General features: G+C 44.3%; 2 protein-coding genes and 1 long non-coding RNA gene across 4 annotated transcripts; 1 reads left to right on the top strand and 2 right to left on the bottom strand.

The window, feature by feature from the left end:
- Nucleotides 1–277: 277 nt before the first annotated feature.
- On the bottom strand, nt 278–3,210 carry LOC100842645. 2 transcript variants are annotated; one of them, XM_014898836.2, is made up of 6 exons: nt 2,754–3,210; nt 2,583–2,652; nt 2,307–2,458; nt 1,765–2,218; nt 1,540–1,644; nt 278–808 (listed from the first exon to the last, which is right to left on the bottom strand). In XM_014898836.2, the coding sequence occupies exons 1-6, from the start codon at nt 2,899–2,901 to the stop codon at nt 607–609; spliced, it is 1,131 nt and encodes a 376-aa protein (XP_014754322.1). In that variant the 5' UTR covers nt 2,902–3,210; the 3' UTR covers nt 278–606. The 2 variants fall into 2 exon arrangements, with proteins under 2 accessions (XP_014754322.1, XP_014754323.1); XM_014898837.2 differs by having other exon boundaries at nt 1,540–1,641.
- A 2,183-nt stretch (nt 3,211–5,393) lies between these two features.
- On the bottom strand, nt 5,394–6,672 carry LOC100845978. Its single transcript, XR_730930.3, has 3 exons — nt 6,436–6,672; nt 5,930–6,017; nt 5,394–5,837 (listed from the first exon to the last, which is right to left on the bottom strand). It is a non-coding gene; the product is annotated as an uncharacterized LOC100845978 (long non-coding RNA).
- A 6,181-nt stretch (nt 6,673–12,853) lies between these two features.
- LOC100845672 (ultraviolet-B receptor UVR8) lies at nt 12,854–16,948 on the top strand. The gene is made up of 8 exons (XM_003564299.4): nt 12,854–13,110; nt 13,896–14,051; nt 14,282–14,440; nt 14,988–15,149; nt 15,231–15,362; nt 15,439–15,552; nt 16,366–16,464; nt 16,551–16,948. The coding sequence occupies exons 1-8, from the start codon at nt 12,906–12,908 to the stop codon at nt 16,724–16,726; spliced, it is 1,203 nt and encodes a 400-aa protein (XP_003564347.1). The 5' UTR covers nt 12,854–12,905; the 3' UTR covers nt 16,727–16,948.
- Nucleotides 16,949–19,078: the final 2,130 nt, after the last annotated feature.

The following is a 19,078-nucleotide window of genomic DNA, read 5'->3' as shown; positions in this document are numbered from 1 at the left end:
ATGTTTTGTGGTGGAAATTTAGGGATTATTCTCAACAATCAATGCCTATCAAACGGCTCATTTAGGACTTGGTTGGAACTAATGTGTTTCTAGTGTTTGTAGAATATTAACCTCTTCAAATTCAAAAATACTAGAAACCCCAATAAGTCGTTTAGTAGGCATGGATTACATGGATAATCCCTAGATTTCTCCATAAAACATCTCTTTTTTCATCAATTAAAAACACTTTGCATACTAATGTTTTAGGAAGGAAGGGAATTCACACTAGTGCCAAGCAAAGTCTTACGATTTCTACTGTTATTGAATTTTTTGAGACGCTCTACAAACACTGGAGAAATTCTAATGCCAAACAAGACCTACCTGATCGAATTGAGGTAAGAGAACGATGCATAAGTGGACCTGCGAATTGACGATCTACACTAGTGATTCAATTCAAACGGTTTGATCATCGAAACAAGATCAAAAGCAAGCTGAAGGAATATCTCCAAACCGTTGTTTTCTACTGTCAAGCTAAACAATTCCGAGGTCGAATTAATGTAAGTACGCAACCCAAGGATCATTCAAATCTACATCTGGTGACACCGACCAAGTTGAAGAAGAGATCGATCACGACTCCGTGAGGAGGAACGCGGTGGTCGGCCGCTCCGGGAAGGAGGAGTGGTCGTCTGCCCTCCTCGCGGTGGAGTTCCTCCGGCTCCTGTCCACGCCGACCCGCGTGCTGGCGCTATTCCTCATCCTCTCCCTGAAGCCCCTGCACGACTGCATGTGCGAGTGCAGCTCCTGCGGTTTGAACTCCTTCCCGCACTGCCTGCAGGTTGTCGAGATCATTACAGGTTGTGTCAGTACTAGCGACGTGCCAACAATATTGTTCGAGCAAAACAAGAGATTATAAAAGAGCGCCAGATAAAATGCTCCGCCCCCTGAATTTCAGGCTCAACTTTTTTTTTGAGAGGTAGTATTTCAGGCTCAACTTGTTTCTGTACTTTTATGCTGACGTTTACCTGGACCGGGCCTTGTAGTGGTTTTAGAATTGGTGGGTGACCGGCCCAATCAAACCAGCACACTATTTACGTGGCGCTGGGCCTAGCCCAGCTCAAGGCTCGCCAACACGCCTTCAGTCATAAGCTTAGACGTCATTTTCAGGACTAATCTATTTGCACGTAATCTAACAAAAAACAATGGTTGCACGAATAGTTTGACGGTTTGACCTCTCTAACTTATTACTCTTAGTACTGGTATTATATTCTCTCTGAACTTATTAAAGATGCGCTGGAAACTCGCTCAAAAAAAAAAGATGCGATGGAAACAGAAGCATGAATTCGAAACTCTCGTGTTTGGTCCAAAAAATAAATAAATCGAAACTCTCGTGTCCCACGGCCGTCCCGGGCGGACAGTACCGGTGGACATGTCGCGCGCGAAGACCCAGCCCAAACCCAAGCGACAGAACCGCCGTACCGAACTTAACCGAGCACGAGAACCGGTCAGAACAGACAACGGACGGCACACAGACGAAACGAGAGCGAGTCTACGGATGCTTACGAGCAACGCGGCAGGCTTGCCGGCTTGTGCGCCGCAACGACGCCTTCCCGCTTCGCCTTGTCTTTCCCGCCTCTTCGCGGCCTGGTGGGCTTCCTGCTCGCGCTGCTTTCACGAACAGATTAAACAACGAAGAAGCCACGGTTAAATAACGATGATCTCGTCATAGCTCCAGAAACCGTTGGATGGCGATGTGTGAGTTACTCTTATGTTGTGCACTTTACTCACTGGATGCCGCAGCCGTCGATGCCGGGACACACGGGGGTGCCCGTCCAGTCGTCGTCGTCGCCGTCCACGGCGCCTCGCCGCGGGACGACGGGCCGGAGCGCGGCGTCGTCGGCGTCGGCCGCGCCGCACGTCAGGATGCTGTGGAGCGCCCGCGCCACGCTCATCCTCCGCGCCCGCCCCACGGGCCGCTTCTTGCCGCCCGGCGCCGCCGCCCGCGCTGGCACCACCGCCTGCCGATGATCGGCGACCGCTCTCCCCGTTTCTTGCCGCCGCTTTCGCTCCTGCGGCAAAACGATCCTGAACGGTGGTCCGCCGGGCGAATCCTGGTCGATCGGCGGCTTGGGGAAGCTCTCGTTGTCGTCGGAGCGTATTGGCGTCGCCTCCTGAACCTGCTTCTGATCGCACGCAACCTTATGGGCCTTCTCGTCCTTTCTGTTCAGTTTCTTCTCGCCTGCTACAAACAAAATTTCTCGAACTTTTAACCCCTAGTCTCGTCGAAACTGCAAGAAAAGAAGTCGACAAAAAAACGCATCGACAATCACCTAAAGATGAAGCTTTCGGTGCGTCGGCACCAGGAGGAGGAGGAGGGGTTCCCCGCACGTCGCAGCCCTTGAGCACGTACTCGTTGTCGGAGATTGGCGTCACGAGGTCATCGTCCATCAGGTCCTGCCAGACATACCCAGCCTTGTACTTCCTGTGCGGATCATAAGCCATCAGGCAACAAATCAATGTGAGATTATTAACAACTACCGAGAAATGAAAATGGAAATGGAAGTCAAGGGCAAGAACGATGGCACCTCGATCGATTTTGTTCGTACCTTTTGTAAGACCATGAGAAATTCTCCGGCATGTCCTTGCCGCGCACCTCCGACAGCCACCTCTTCACATCTGAACAAACAAACCAACCAACAACGATACGCCCATATTATTGCAATGAGCTGCATGCGCAATGGATCTGCCGGAGAAGAAGAATAAGAAAAGGCGCGTACCGCGGAGGCGCACGCCGGCGCGGTGGAGGTGGCTGACGCGGAAGAGGTGCGGGTGGTCCGTCCTGCCGCCGCGGCTCAAGAAATACACCACGTTGATCCTCCGCACCTCGCCGGCGCCCCCGCCGCCACCCGCCTTGTGCGTGTCCATGCCGGCCGTCTCCGTCGACGAAGACAACGCAAAAGGAACAAAGGAGTGCGATACCACCAACGCTACCCAAGATCTACCCTGCCAGTATTTAAGATGCCTACGAGGGATCACTGATGAGGCCCTGTGACTGATCGATCTTCCGCAACATTTGTTATGTGTCGAAAAAGAAAGAAAAGAGTGGGAGGTCGGCCGGCGTGCACCAATTCGAGAAATGAAGATATTATTAGAGTCGCAGGCCTGAGGTAGTTTAGGTTCGGGAATCTCTCTTGCGACCGAGGATTTTACAATACGGCGCACGGCGCGTGAATTGTGTGTGTCTGTGCTCGGATGGGGGAAACTAGTATTTATATCAGGAGGCACTTGATGACTGGATCGACATTCTGGTGATCGATGTGATGGCCCACCTCGTAGTCGTACAAATAAGAAAGGAATAATGAGCTCTTTCTTTTGTAGAATAGAATAATGAGCTAATCGCCAGCCTAGAACGGGCTTGGTAAACTTTGGAATCGAGTTATTCTTTTCCCCTAAACAAGAAGGTTGTGTAGCCACAGTCGATAAATATAATTTATTAGCAAGTTCGTTGTTGCAGTTTCTTCGGGGCGGGCCGTTATCTACTTCCGTTGTTTCTTGACTCCAGAGTCCAGACTCCAGACTCTTACTCCCTCCCTCCCTTCCATAATACGAGACGCGCACGCATTCTTAGATTTCTCAATTTTACTAATTAAATATGTATGTTTCTTAACAAAAAATACATCATTAGATTCATTATCTAAAGAACTTTCTAATGATATAAATTTTTAATTATTTAATTTATATCTAGTTAGCTAAATTGACGATCTAGGTATGCGTGCGCGTCTCATATTGTGAGACGGAAGAAGTAGTTACTCCACGTTCTGAAGCTCCATCGACAACAGTGACCTAATCACCTTCTTCGGTTCAGCAAGAATAATGGTGTTAACAGCATTTAGCGGGCACCGTTGTTATCTTCAGAGGTTCCATATTTCAAGCCATACTTCATCAAAAATGCGTTCTCTTCTGAAGGAGCCTCTGTTTCTGCTACCGACTGTTGTGGAAGGATGTAAGCTTGGTCGCAAGCCTGCCATTTGTCGACTACTTTTCTCTACCTAGCAGAGGCTGGTCAGAACCAAAGGACAAACTATGTTTGGCCGCTCATCACACGACAGCGTCATTTGTATACTACTCCTCACAGGCTTGCTACGGTACGCACTCCCAGCATAAAAACAAGTCTGATTTAGTCTCCTATTCTTATATTGTTTTTTCGTTAGGACTTTGTGTATCTTAATCAAGTTAATGTCCGTCTTACCTAACGTGTTAGTTCGTACATGTTGATGCCGACGGTTGCAACAGCTTTACGGTGCACTGCAACGTCACTTTCTAGGTTCTTTTATACGTCCTACAGTACTCCGTAGGAGCCAGGCCGTAGTGACTAGGTAACATTGTGTACACCTCAACCTCTAGTGTCAGTTTTAGACCCTCTTTTCTTCTCTTTTCGTTTCTTTTAGTATTTCATTTTTTTGAAAACTCAATTACTCCAATAAGCCGACACTCTTTTGTGTTGTTTTCTTCTTGAAGAAAACTCAATTGGACAATTTTATTGGCTTTATATCTGTATGTTCATACAGTACTAAAGTTTACAAAATGTATCAGATAAGAGATTGCGAGTTTTCCAAACTTACGTGTATCGTGTTTTATTTCTTGCGGAGCAGCGAGGTGCAAAGTGTCTTATTTCTTGCGGAACAGCGAGGTACAAAGCTAATGTATATATGAGTATATCCGGATGATCAGCTCAAAAAAAGTATTTTCCATATATATACGGGATGCACACTCTTTTTCTTTTGAGGGGGGGCACGGGATGCACACTCGATCTGCTCCCGCGCCCATGGGAGGAGAAAGCGGCGGGGGAGCAACAGAATGGCCCAACGCCCAAGTCAGCCGATGGCTCTATGTTCGGTGGGATTGGCTAGAACTGACTGGGCCTTTCTTGGCCCAGCCTACGCCGAAGGGTCTACTCTAACGAGCGGCTATATATTGCGCGTCTCGTTCGGTCGGAGTAGGAAGGGGCCCATGCCCGCACCCGCGTCTCGTTCAGGTTAACAGCCCCCACACGCCGAGGCACGGCCACTGCACCCTCTCTCGCGTCTCGATGGAATTGATTCAGCGCCACCGTTCCCCGCGTAATCCTTGCCCACCGTTTGCTCTGAAATTGCCTCCGCCTATAGCCCGCCTCTTCGCTTCGTGCATGGCCGGCCGTTATACATGCTGCCGGGCCGGCTGGGCGGCCTGCCTCTCTTTCCGCGCTTCTCTTCGGTCCTTGACTCGGTGCGCTCAATTTTGGAGCGGCATGCGTTGCGTTACATCACGGTGCTCACTTCTGACTTAGCGCCGGTGCACATTTCCTTGGGAAGATTTGTTTGTCTGGTTACGTGATTTTGGTAAAAATCCAGGGAGACGACATACGGCATGAGTAGGTATAGAGGCCGGAACTGTATACTAGTGCCCACTTCTTTTCGCACGATCTTATTCGTACACTTAGATTATACATACGTACATACATGCATGCATAATAAGAAGCTACAACGGGCGCACAGCATATGTGTGTAGCACAAGAAGCCAAGAAGAACGTGTTCGGCACGGCGGCGCATCAGTTTCCCCTGGGCTGATGAGCGTCTGTCTCGTCCTGGGGACCTGTACCCAATATTGCTACTGTGATCTGGAGTATAGGATACAACATATATATGTGTGTAGCACACACACGAGCACGCACCAACATATAGCTGGGGTCGCCGGATTATTGTTCATCAGAGCATCCGGGGACGCACGTACGTGTGTATCGATGGATCGATCAGGTCACAAATATGACAGATGGGTCGCAGCAGCACTCGTCGACCAGGCAGCAGCAGCACAGAGCAGCAAGGCTGTTCTTTGCAGGGTAAGAACAGAGCACGTTATATCAGCTCAGAACTAGTACTGCGGAGGAAAGAAGAACCTTTATGTGCATATGGCTTACCATCCTTCGAGGAACCCCGGCTGCCGTCTCGGCGGCGGGGCGTACTGCGGCGGCGCCATCACCGGCGGTCCGTTGTAGTACCCATACCCTGCATGTAGCATGTGTTTCCCATTATCCGCAAAAAAAGAGTATATGTGTTTCCCATTAATTCCATGCATGAACATTCAAGGAGAAAAGGAAGGAAAAAAAATGTAACTAACACACACACCCGCATACAATAAGTACTATGTGTTTCCCCATCAATTCCATGCATGAACATTCAAGGAGAAAAGGAAGGAAAAAAAATGTAACTAACACACACACCCGCATACAATAAGTATGTGTTTCCCATTAATTCCATGCATGAACATACAACGAGAAAATGAAAAAATAAATGCAAAACACACACACACACACCCGCATACAATAAGTATGTGTTTCCCATTAATTCCATGCATGAACATACAAGGAGAAAAGGAAGGAAAAAATGTAACTAACACACAATCGTTGCCCAGTTAATTAATTACCTTGGTTCTGTGGGTACGAGTACCCGTACCTGCGGTCACTCATGTTGATCACTGGCCGGCGGCTTCGGTTCTTCTAGTTCGGATGAATCTGCTGTGTACCGTAGAGGAGATCAAAGATATATATGTTGCTGGTCTTGCGAATAAATAGCAGCTGCAAACTGCAAAGTGGAGTATAGTATGCTTATATGAGTAGTGGACTGCACTTTTTGCGGTGCTTAAAGCGTCGAAAACATTCTGCCGCGTGCCGCTGTCCGCAGGAAGCTCATCTTTGATGGAAGGTTGCAACGGAGGAAACGAATAAAGCTCTCCCTCGTTATCTCTTCGCTTTCCTTTGTGCCTTTTTTTAAGATTAATGTTCCTGTCTTAATCTTCAAGGCATTCGATCATGCATGAAGACTGTAACTGTGCTTGCAATCGCTCTTTACAATTAGATTAGGTCAGATCAGCTGGTGCTAACTCGAAACTTATAGCAGAGAATGTTCATGCGCGACGTTGTAGTGTGAACAGCATAAGTCGAAGACGTGGAGAATATAAACCTTTTGCAATGTGAACGATTCTTCTTCTTCTTCGAGGGAGGTGGAGGGAATTTATTCGGATTTGATAAATATTGAATAGTAATAACTATGATATCAAATAAGTATACTAGAAAATAATAATAATGATAGTTCTAGTAAAAACTAATTTAGAGTCATGAAATATATATAATGAGATCTCATATATAATTACGGGTCTCACACAATTCATATTGGTGGTTTCGCAGGTTACAGGTTCAGTACTGCTAGACGAGAACGTGTCCGTGACACTTATTGGTTCTTGAATCTAGCACAACCACAAATATTCTGTAGGAACTTGTCGGGTTTCGAATCTAACACATCAATCACAAATATCTATTGAAACTTGTTGGCTCTCAAATCTATAGCATGTCAATCACAAATATTTTATCGAGACGTACAAAAGAATTTGCAAATGCAAAATAAAGTAAACATTATTACCGTACAACAGCGCTATAACTCCAATCCATCTCATCGCCGCCAGGGCCGCGAAATCATGCTCGCATGCAGCGGATTGACTCTAGTCACAGCCTCCGCTGTCATTAGATGTGATCCAACAACAATACCGAAGACGTGGGGAACATGAACCATTTGCAATATGAACGATTTTTCTTCTTTGGGGAAGGTGGAGGGAACTTATTCAGAATTAATAAATATAGTATTAATAAATATAGTATTAATAAATATAGTACGTCAATATAGTACAATAGGAAAAAAAATGATAGTTTAGGTAAAACTAATTCAAAATCATAAAATATACTCCCTTTGTTCCTTAAATTAAGGCTTGTATTGTTTTCTTTGACCGAGCCTTTGACCAAGAATTAGTCTATTAATAAAAAAAATGAAAGAAAATTGATATCGTTGTATTCGTATTCAAAAGTACTTATTTATAGTTATGATTTGTGTCACATAAGTCACACGTAGATGGAGTAATCTTTGGTCAAACGCTTGGTCAAAGAAAACAACGTACGCCCTAATTTAAGGAACGGAGGGAGTTAATTATGGGTCTCACACAATTCATATTTGTGGTCTGGCAGGCTATGGGCTCAAGTGCTGCTAGTACGAGAATGTGTCTGTGAAACTAGTTGGTTCTCAGATCTAGCACGTCAACCGCAAATATTTTATCGAAACTTGTCGGTTGTCGGATCTAACACATCAACCAGAAATATTGTATTGAAATTTGTTGTCTCTCAAATCTAGCATGTCAACCATGTGAGGTCACAAAATCATGGTCGCGTGAGGCGGATTGACTCTACTCAGGCCCCAGCCTCACCAGATATGCTTCATACGCAACACATTTCATCCATGCTCTAGCATCTCCATCAGATGCCCCTGTTTAAACAAACACTTCACAACATGCTTTGGAGAAACTAGAGGGAACAGGAAATTTGGCATCAGTCGATTCATTCGGAGCACACAAGGATGGAGCAAGACGAAAAGTAGGAGAGCACCACAAGAGGTTGGTAATCTGCGGTGGTGCACGGGGTGTGTGTCGGTTCGTGTTAGGAATTGAGCAGGTTTATATAGCAATCACGATGCTCACATAGATGGTAGGATTTAGGTCAGATAGCTATGCGTTGGGACCGCGAGGTGTGTCTGGGTCGTGTTAGGATTTGGGCGGGTTTATATAACAATCAAGATACTCATCTATATGGTTGGATCGAGATCTGACGGCTATGTGTGGCGGTGCGCGGGGTGGGTGTGGATTGTGTTAGGGTTTGTATAGCCAGGATGCTAATATAGATGGTTGGGTCGAGATCTGACGACTAGAAAATCGTCTCTGCTGGAATCTTTTTGGAGTGTCTATGGAAATACATTTTTCTAAAGCAATAGTTGGATTATTTGGAAATCTTATCCTAGCCCCTATCGCCTCCTGGACCATCCGATCAGGGGGATTGGCATTTTGCGTTCATCACACTCCCAAGTCGATTACGAGCGGGGCTTGGTATTTTTCGTTTGTCACACTCACAATTCACATCACATGTCCGCAGAAAAATATAAGGCAAAAATTATGACCGTGTGATGGCGCTATAACCCCAATCCATCTTTCTCGCCATCGTTGTGAGGTCGCGAAATCATGGTTGCTTGTGGTGGATTGACTCTAGTCACGCCCCCCCCCCCCCAGTCATCAGGTGTGCTACATACAACACCACACTTCATCCACGCTGTAGAATCTCCAACAAGTGCCCTTGTTTAAACAAGCACTTCACAACACAGTTTGGAGAAACCAAAGGGAACAAGAAGCTTGGAATCCATCGCTCGGGAGCATGCAAGGATGGAGGAAGACGAAAAGAGTTGAGCACTGCAAGAGGTTCGTGATGTGCGGCGGCATGCGGGGTGGGTGTCGGTTCGTGTTAGGAATTGGGCGGCTTTATATATCATTTACAATGATCATCTAGATGATTCGATCAAAATCTGAAGGCTATGCGCTAGCAGCACGCGATGTTTGTGGATGTCGCGTTAGGGTTTGTGAGGGTTTATATAGCAATCATGATGCTAATCTAGATGGTTGGATCGAGATCTGATGGCTATGCATAGCGGCGCGCGAGGTGGGTGCAGTGTGGGTTGTCTTAGGGTTTGGACGAGTTTGTATAGCAATCACGATGCTCATCTAGATGGTTATAGCTAGAAAGTTGGCTCTACAAGAATCTTTTTGGACTGGCTACAGATGGGCATGGAATACATATTTTCTAAAATAATCCTTGGATTAATTGAAAACTCATCCTAGTTCGTATCGTCTTCAGGACCGTCCGACCAGATGGATTGGCATTTTGCGTTCATCACACTTCCAAGTCGATGACAAATGGGGCTCAGTTAGAATCTTTTTGGAGTGGCTACGGATGGTCATGGAATACATATTTCTAAAATAATCTTTGGATTAATTGAAAACTTATCCTAGTTCGTATCGCCTTCAGGACCGTCCGACCAGATGGATTGGCATTTTGCGTTCATCACACTTCCATGTTGATGATAAATGGGGCTTGGTATTTGCGTTTGCCACACTCACAATTCATATCACACGTCCGCGAAAAATATAAGGTAGAAAATATTACGATGTGACGGCATTATAACCCCAATCCATCATCCTCGCCATCGGTGTGAGGTCGCGAAATCATGGCCGCATGTGCCGGATTGACTCTAGTCATGTCCCCCGCCGTCACTAGATGTGTTGCATACACCAACACACTTCATCCGCGCTCTAGCATCTCCATTGAATGCCCCTGTTTAAACAAACACTTCACAACACATTTTGGAGAAACTAGTCGGAAGAAGAAGCTTGGCATTCGTCGCCGGAGACAATGGCATCAACAAGCTTACCGAAGATCGAAGAAGATATTCTCCGGGATCACACAAGGATGGAAGAAGACGAAAAGAAGGAGGACGCCGCAAGACGTTGGTAATATGCGGCGGCGCGTAGGGTGGGTGTCGGTTCGTATTAGGAATTGAGCGGGTTTATATAGCAATCATCATGCTCATCTAGATGGTAGGATTGAGATATGATGGCTATGCGCTAGCAGCACGCGATGTTTCTGGGGAGCCGCGTTGGGGTTTGTGCGAGTTTATATAGCAACCATCGATGCTCATCTAGATGGTTGGATCAAGATCTGATGGCTATGCATGGCGGCCTGCGAGGTGGGTGTGGGTTGTTTTGGGGTTTGAACGGGTTTGTATAGCAATTACGATGCTCATCTAGATGGTTATAGCTAGAAAGTAGACACTGCTAGAATCTTTTTGGAGTGGCTACAGATGGGCATGGAATACCTATTTCTAAAATAATCCTTGGATTAATTGAAAACTTATCCTAATTCGTATCACCTTCAGTACCGTCCGACCAGATGGATTGGCATTTTGCGTTCATCACACTTCCAAGTTGATGACGAATGGGGCTTGGTATTTTGCGTTTTTCACACTCACAATTCACATCACACATCCGCGAAAAATATAAGGTAGAAACTATTGCCATGTGATGGCGCAATAACCCCAATCCATCTTCCTCGCCATCAGTGCGAGGTCGCGAAATCATGGCCGCATGTGGCGGATTGACTCTAATCATGTCCCCCACCGTCGCTAGATGTGCTGCATACACCAACAAACTTCATCCACGCTCTAGCGTCTCCATTGAATTCCCATGTTTAAACAAACACTCACAACACGTTTTGTAGAAACTAGTGGGAAGAAGAAGCTTGGCATCCATCGCCGGAGACAACGGCACCAACAAGCTTATCGGAGATCGAAGAAGATATTCTACGGGAGCATGCAAGGATGGAGGAAGAAGAAAAGGAGGAGGGCACCGCAAGAGGTTGGTAATCTGCGGCAGCTCATAGGGTGGGTGTCGGTTCGTGTTAGGAATTGTGCGGGTTTATATAGCAATCATCATGCTCATCTAGATGGTAGGATCGAGATCTGATGGCTATGCGCTAGCAGCATCCGATGTTTGTGGGGGCCGCGTTAGGGTTTGAGCGGGTTTATATAGCAATCATGATGCTCATCTACATGGTTGGATCGAGATCTGATGGCTATGCATGGCGGCGCCCGAGGTGGGTGTGGGTTGTTTTGGGGTTTGGACGAGTTTGTATAGCAATCGCGATGCTCATCTGGATGGTTATAGCTAGAAAGTCGGCTATGTTAGAATCTTTTTGGAGTGGCTACGGATGGGCATGGAATACGTATTTCTAGAATAATCCTTGGATTAATTGAAAACTTATCCTAGTTCGTATCGCCTTTAGGACAGTCCGACCAGATGGATTGGCTGTTTGCGTTCATCACACTTCCAAGTTGATGACAAATGGGGTTTGGTATTTTGCGTTTGTCACACTCACAATTCACATCACACGTCTGTGAAAAATATAAGGTAGAAATTATTACCATGTGACGGCACTATAACCCCAGTCTATCTTCCTCGCCATCGGTGCGAGGTCGCGAAATCACGGCCACATGTGGTGGATTGACTCTAGTCATGTCACCCGCCGTCACTAGATGTGCTGCATGCACCAACACACTTCATCCACGCTCTAGCGTGTCCATTGAATGCCCATGTTTAAACAAACACTTCACAACACGTTTTGGAGAAACTAGTGAGAAGAAGAAGCTTGGCATCTGTCGCCGGAGACAACGGCAACAACAAGCTTACCGGAGATCGAAGAAGATATTCTCCGGAAGCACGCAAGGATGGATGAAGATGAAAAGGAGGAGGTCACCGCAAGAGGTTGGTAATGTGTGGCTGTGAATAAGGTGGGTATCGATTCGTGTTAGGAATTGAGCGGGTTTATATAGCAATCACGATGCTCATCTGCATAGTTGGATCGAGATCTGAGGGCTATGCGTAGGCAGCATGCGGTGTGTGCGTGGGTCATGTTAGGGTTTGAGCGGGTTTATGTAGCAATCACGACGCTGCTTTGGATGGTTGGATTGAGATCTGACGGCTACACATTGCGGCACACGAGTGGGTGGGTGTTGTGTTAAGGCTAGAGCAGCTTTGTTTAGTAATCATAATGATCATATAGATGGTTGGGTCGAGATATGATGTCTAGAAACTTGGCTCTCCAAGCGGCTATGGTTGGACATGGAATACATTTTCTGAAATGATCCTTCGATTATATGTAAAATCTTATCGTAGTCCCTATCACCTTCATGATCGTCCAATGAGGGGAATTGTCCTTCCGTGTTCATCGCATAGACAAGTTGATCACGAACGGGAGCTTGATATTTTGCATTTGCATTATTCGGTCCGTGTGCATGTCAGTAAACTGGCATTTTCATTGGCCACACATCCATTATCCATGTACTATAGTAAATTTCTATCGACTCGGGCCCACCTGTCATAGTTTATTTTCAGCTATTTTTTTCGCTCCGGCCCACCTGTCATAGTTTCCTGGACGAAAATAGTCGTCACCTCTGGATCGATCCGACACGGGAGCCATGGAGAAGGCTGCGCCCGCGGCGGCGGAAGAGGAGAGGGAGGAGGCGGCGTGGGCGTGGACCTGGGGCGCGGGCACGGACGGGCAGCTCGGGAGCGGCGGTCTAGAGGACCACCACCTCCCGCATCCGCTTCTTCTCCCCCCTCGCTGCCGCGGTCGCGTCTCCTTCGTCGCCGGCGGCGGCGCTCACGCCATAGCCCTCACAAGTACGCTCCGCTTGAAACATCCCACCTTAACAGGTTCCTTCTTTATAGTATTTGGTCAGTCCAGCTTTTCACGGCTTCTTGGTTCCCATAATTGGTTATGGCGTAGTAGTGATTATATGGCTCTCTTATCACTACGAAGCTGAATTCGACTATAGATACTTAGATTGGAAGGATTTCATGCACAATGTGGTGGTTTTGGTAACCATAGTAGCAGAGATTCACAGAGCTCAAATGGTATTCCAGGCTTCCTTTCTAGTACACTCAGCTACTTCTAGGTTATTGATTCAGTGTCTTGTCTGGACAACCCGAACCAACTTTTTTGTGCTGGAACTTGCATATGTTCAGGATGTGTAGGACAGCCATGCTGCTTGGTAGGAACAGAGTTTCTAGAGCACAGTTTCAAAAGTGTTCTTTCCCTGATATGACTTTGTTATGCAAGAGTATCTTCTATCATCGCAATGCCATTGTATTGATTGAATAAGTTGGCTCTTCATTCGAGGCTCCACATTCCATGTTCAGCAATGAATGATTAAGCTTCCACATTGTGATTATGATGATCTCGCCTGCCATTTTTCAGATCATGCAATTTTAATTTTCAAGAGACTTTGTTCATTGTTGATTAGTTGTTCACTTGGAAGCCAACATTTTGTTGGCAACATTGTTGTCCCATTTCCATCAGCCAGTCAAGAAATGAGTCTGTGCATCAGATGCCATTTTCCCCTGATTGATTTCTGACCAGAGCAATATGCATTAGTGTTTTGAAAAAGTTTTACTCAACATTTCAGGTGATGGCGAAGTATTTTCTTGGGGCAGAGGTACACATGGTCAACTTGGTCATGGGAATGTAGAGAACATCCCTACTCCAATGCTTGTTACGTTCTTTAAAAACTATACAGTAACCTGCGTGTCTGCTGGTTGGAACCATTCTGGATTCGCTACAGGTCTCGAAATTCTTAAACCATCCTCTTACTTTTAACTTCCATTGTGGTCTTCATGTTTGATCATTGGAATATTCTTTTTTTTATCAGTCCATTCCATCTTTTGGTTTGGTCTTGAGCTATTGGCTCATTTTGTTTGGAGAGTGAATCATTACTGTCTTACTGATGTCTTTGAAAAGAAAAAAAACGTTACTGATGAGCTTTGCTGTGATGTTTCTAGTTGTTCTTTTCAGATTCTGGACAACTCTTCATGTGTGGAGATGGCTCATTTGGACAACTTGGCACTGGTGATAATCAGTCAAGGAACTTGCCGTTTGAAGTGTCATCCTTTACCACAAAGCATGTTGAGAAGCTTGCATTTGGGATGCGCCATTCTCTTGTCCTGTTGAAAGGTAAGTAAAATTATGACAAACTGTTATACTGACACCTTAATTTGTAGCAAATTGCATGCCAAGAAATTAACAAAACAAATTTACCTGGGTACCTTTTTCAGGAACAACTTGGTCAGTAATCTTTCTAAGCCTAGGCAACAGCCAAGATCTAAAAATAATTATTTATACCTTTCCTGGTGTTAAGTAAAATTATGACAAACTGTTATCGAAATCTTATCGTTAGCAAATTGCATGTTCATGAAACAATACAAATTTACCATCCGGGCACCTTTACAACTTAGTCAGTAATATTTCTAATCCTAGGCAACACTCAAGATCTAAAAGGAACCACTTGTACCTTCACTAAAGTTCTAACTTCCTGAATGGAATAAAATGTCACGAGAAGAAAAAATTGTAAATAAAGTTAGGAAAAGATGTTAGATCACAATTGCGGGATTTTTTTGCCAGGCAGCTGGGAGTTTATGGACCTAAACATCTCTTATCTATGGCAGAATCAAATACCGCCTATCTGTGTTACAAATATATGACATGCTTAATCTTCTTCCAGATAATTCCATCTATGGATTTGGCTCAGCAAGACGAGGACAAGTTGGTAAATCCGTTTGTAAGAACCAAAAGTTACATAATATTCCTAGATTAATTGATGGTTTTCCAAACCGCAAGATAGTGAATTTATATGCCAATGGGGATCATAGTGCTGCATTGGATGGTAAGCCTTGCAAATCTGTAGGTACCAACTCTCTTTTTCTATTGGTACTTCGCATAATTTCCCTTTCATTGCATGTAACAGAATCTGGTCAGTTGTATATCTGGGGAAGAGCATTAGTTGGAGAACATGACGACGAACAACCTCAGGCAGTCTTTCCTTCTTTGAGTATTTCTCAAGTGGCATTAGGATGGCATCATGCATTACTTTTATCTGGTACACAGTTGTTTCATTTTAATTGACCTATATTTTCTGGAACTGTTATTGTAAGGGTTGACATCTTCTATTGCAGGGGGTGAACTATACACCATTGGTGCATACCGCCATCAGAAGCGTGAGACCCCTGTGTTAGAAAATGCAACGGCACATCAATTCAATCCCACTGCATCAAGCAGTAATCTTCATGGTACTCCTTACAATGTTTGATTATTATATCGTATTTGGATTATGTTTTTTGGGGGACCAGTACCTAGCGAGTAATGTGGTGTGCAATGTACATTCATCTGGTAAATACTGCCAAGCTGTTGAACATCCTGTTTGAATTCTGAAACATATTGAGAATATCAAAGCATTCACACAAAATGATAGCTTTCTACTAGAATAAAATCTGCCAGTCTGCAGCTAGTTGCGTCCATACCTTTATGGCAAAAATACACTTTATGTATTAAAAATGAGCAAAATATTACACATGTACATGGGAACCTGCAAGAACTCATGGGAAAATATGACCATTTGTGAACTGTGCAAAAAACATGGTGCAAATATATAGTTTTGCACTCAGCAGTGGGACAGAGCTGCTTTAAGCTTTGGGAGTGTACGGATACCCGGGTAATTTTTATTTCCTTAGCAATAAGCTCAAAAAGATTATTTTCTACACCAACCTATCACATGTAAAGTGTACCCTGGTGGCTCAAAAGCAAAATACAACAGCCAAAGAAGGCCATACTCTGTGGTGAATCCCTGTCGATGTCATTCCAGCAACGCCCTGTCTGCCCAAATAAAATCATAGAAAAAATTCTGCATGTTACAGATTTTAAATAGCGCACACTGCACATCTTGAATATATGCCCCAGCTTTGAGAAAGCCTTTTAATTTTCTATGTCCATATTTAAATTGCAATGATGTTTCTCTCCTTAAAATAGATCCAATTTGTTCCGTCTGGTGACCATGTTGCATTTGCACTTTCAACACCGTCTGAAATGATCTTCATGACATGCAGAATCATCTTCATTGTCAAATTTAGTTAAGGTCCCCTCTGTTCATGGAGAACAGGTGGTACAAATAGCAGCCGGCACTGAACATTCCGCTTTGGTAACAGGTAAAAACTTACCCCCAAAGCTGAAAAATGGCCACATGGATAAGTTCTGGAGGAACCGGGCTAATTGCTCTTACATCTTTTCTCAGATAAAGGAGCGGTGTTCACTTGGGGCTGGGGAGAGCATGGCCAACTGGGTTTGGGAGATGCTTCTGATCAGGTGGTTCCTCGGAGAGTAAATCTAGGTGATAAGAGCTCATGTTCTTCTGCTTCACTCGGCGTCTATTGTGGGAGTGGATTTACTGTAGCGGTGAACTCGGATTAATTACTCCTGTTGTACCATATTTCCGTTTCATTTCCACTCAGTTTGTGACCATGATAAACAATAGATACTGTCTTCTGAAGTTCTGATGCCGTTGGAGAGTGAACGGGGTGCACAACAGAATTGGAACGATTTGTATGGGCTGGATCACTTGCTGGGCTGGGTATGACTCGGCTTAGTGTAGCAAAGTGTTTGTACACTTGGGGGATTTGGACTCCTCAACTATTGATAAAAGTTCCCTTCAAAAATAAAAATAAACTATTGATACAAGTGGAAAAATAAATAAAAGATGCTAATACTGTTCTGTGGCTATTCATTATCGCGTAGAACCATATTCTGTATTGGTGATGTGATACAATAGTGACGCATCTGGTTCCAGCCGAAAGAAAATAAAATAATACCCAGGGAAAGATGACACCATAGATAACCGAAACTAAGGCCTTTCGATTGTAAAGTCCAACCATGTACAAAGGCGTTGTTGGTTGATTGGTTGGTCGCACGACTTCTAAAGTATACCAAAGGTCCAATTCAACGACAAAAAAGCCTACACATTGTATCCAGTCTACATAGAGTATAGTACGGACGCTCCCCAAGACGGACGTTTGGGATATTCCGGTTGGATGCTACCGCGACAGTCTCGATGTCGACGGCGACGGGAACAACATCCTTTAGATCAGGGGTGCAGAAGCCAGTTTCGCCTAACTTGGGATGCTCTTCCCATGGGAGCATTTGCTGGGATATTCCGGGGTCTAGCTGAATGTTCTCGAAATATTCCCACTTTGGTCTTTATTTATTTAGCGGCTGTTTCACTCGCCTAAAAAATGCTGAAGATCTTTGTGTTAACCATGGATTTGAGGTAGCTCAAAGTATGTCGAATTTCTCACCTTTCCGGTGACTACTTTTAGAACCTGAAGAACATCCGATGGGTAGGGCGCCTTCAATTTAGGAGAACGCTATGGGTTGTTTACTTGGAACAATGGGATCATCAAGTGATCAACTGCAACTGCAAACTCACGACGTTCAGTGCTCCGGGATAAAACACTTGAATTCCAACAGTCCATAGAGAAAGAAAAAGAAAACTCAGAAGAAACTTTTCATTGAGTCGAATATTATGGAATTATCTTTGCTTCTACAGTCACCAAGTCCTCCGTGAAAGTTTATATCAAATTATCCAGATGCAAGTAACAGTTTCTATTACTTGTTGATGTGTTCTTAATTTCTGTAAAACTCAACGTGATATGACGTCTAATTGTACACTTTTCTATTTCTATTCTTACGTTTTTAGACTGATGTGATCATGTGAATCGGAGAGGCACCTAGTTTGATGATACCCCCGCCCCTCTTTCTTGCGGTGACGTGGGTTAAATAAAGACAAAAAAAACAAAATAGAAAGCTGAGCAAATCTGAAATGAAATTACTAAAATTCAAATGAGTGCACATTCACTTTGTATGATCAAATTGAACACGTTTATCTATGGTACTTTTTAAATACTATTTTTTTTGGGTCATAACACCCTCTTGAACATTCACATGTTTTAACATTTGCTTTGCATTTTTCACGTCCTAACATTGCTTAATCCAGACTATTCATCCGAAAATCAATGTTACTGTTAGGCAACCAGTTGCAGAATGCACATAGTTGTTTCCCCCTATAGTTAGTGCATTAAGTACAGCATATATTCAGGACATTAGTGCTCTTAGTGCAACATGTAATCAGGCCATTAGTGCCTTTAGTACAACATGTAATCAGGCCCTTAGTGGCTGTTTGTGGCCTTTTCTCCCAAACTCACAGTTACTGGTTGTAACCCTCACCAATTAAAACATAAAATGCCAATGCAATAACTAATAAAATAGAGAAATGTAAGACTTGTAACTTAGTACATCGATAATTTAGCAATGTGACATTAAAAAGCAACGTTTAGGGTGAGTTTGGCATCGAGGTGGATTATGATAATCCAGATTTTCCAACCAAGTTTTGCTTGTTTTTGTGTTTGGCTAACCAACTTCTCCTTGTTCTCGTGTGTATTTTTCCACATTAGATTATAAAATAAGTTCAGCGTAACATAGTTTAACAATGTCAAACTGAACGTTAGAGGATATGAATCCCGTATACCACCGTTATTATAAAGACCTACTCTTTATAATAAGACAATGTCAGCATCTTAAAAAGTTGTTTTTGAACAGTCAAGAAGGTGTTACTCTTAAACAAAGTGTCCAAATCAGATCATTCTTTACAAAATGTTTCTGTTTTAACGAGCTTGTCTATTAGATATATTTTCAATGCCTTTTTTTTCTTGGTGTTTAATGTCCTACATTAGCTTCTACTCGTGGTACGGAGAGATTGACGAATTCACT

The sequence above is a fragment of the Brachypodium distachyon genome, chromosome 2 (assembly GCF_000005505.3).
Source record: "Brachypodium distachyon strain Bd21 chromosome 2, Brachypodium_distachyon_v3.0, whole genome shotgun sequence".
Classification (NCBI taxonomy): domain Eukaryota; kingdom Viridiplantae; phylum Streptophyta; class Magnoliopsida; order Poales; family Poaceae; genus Brachypodium; species Brachypodium distachyon.
The sequence above is the reverse complement of the archived record's forward strand: the minus strand, read 5'-3'. Positions and strand labels throughout refer to the sequence as shown.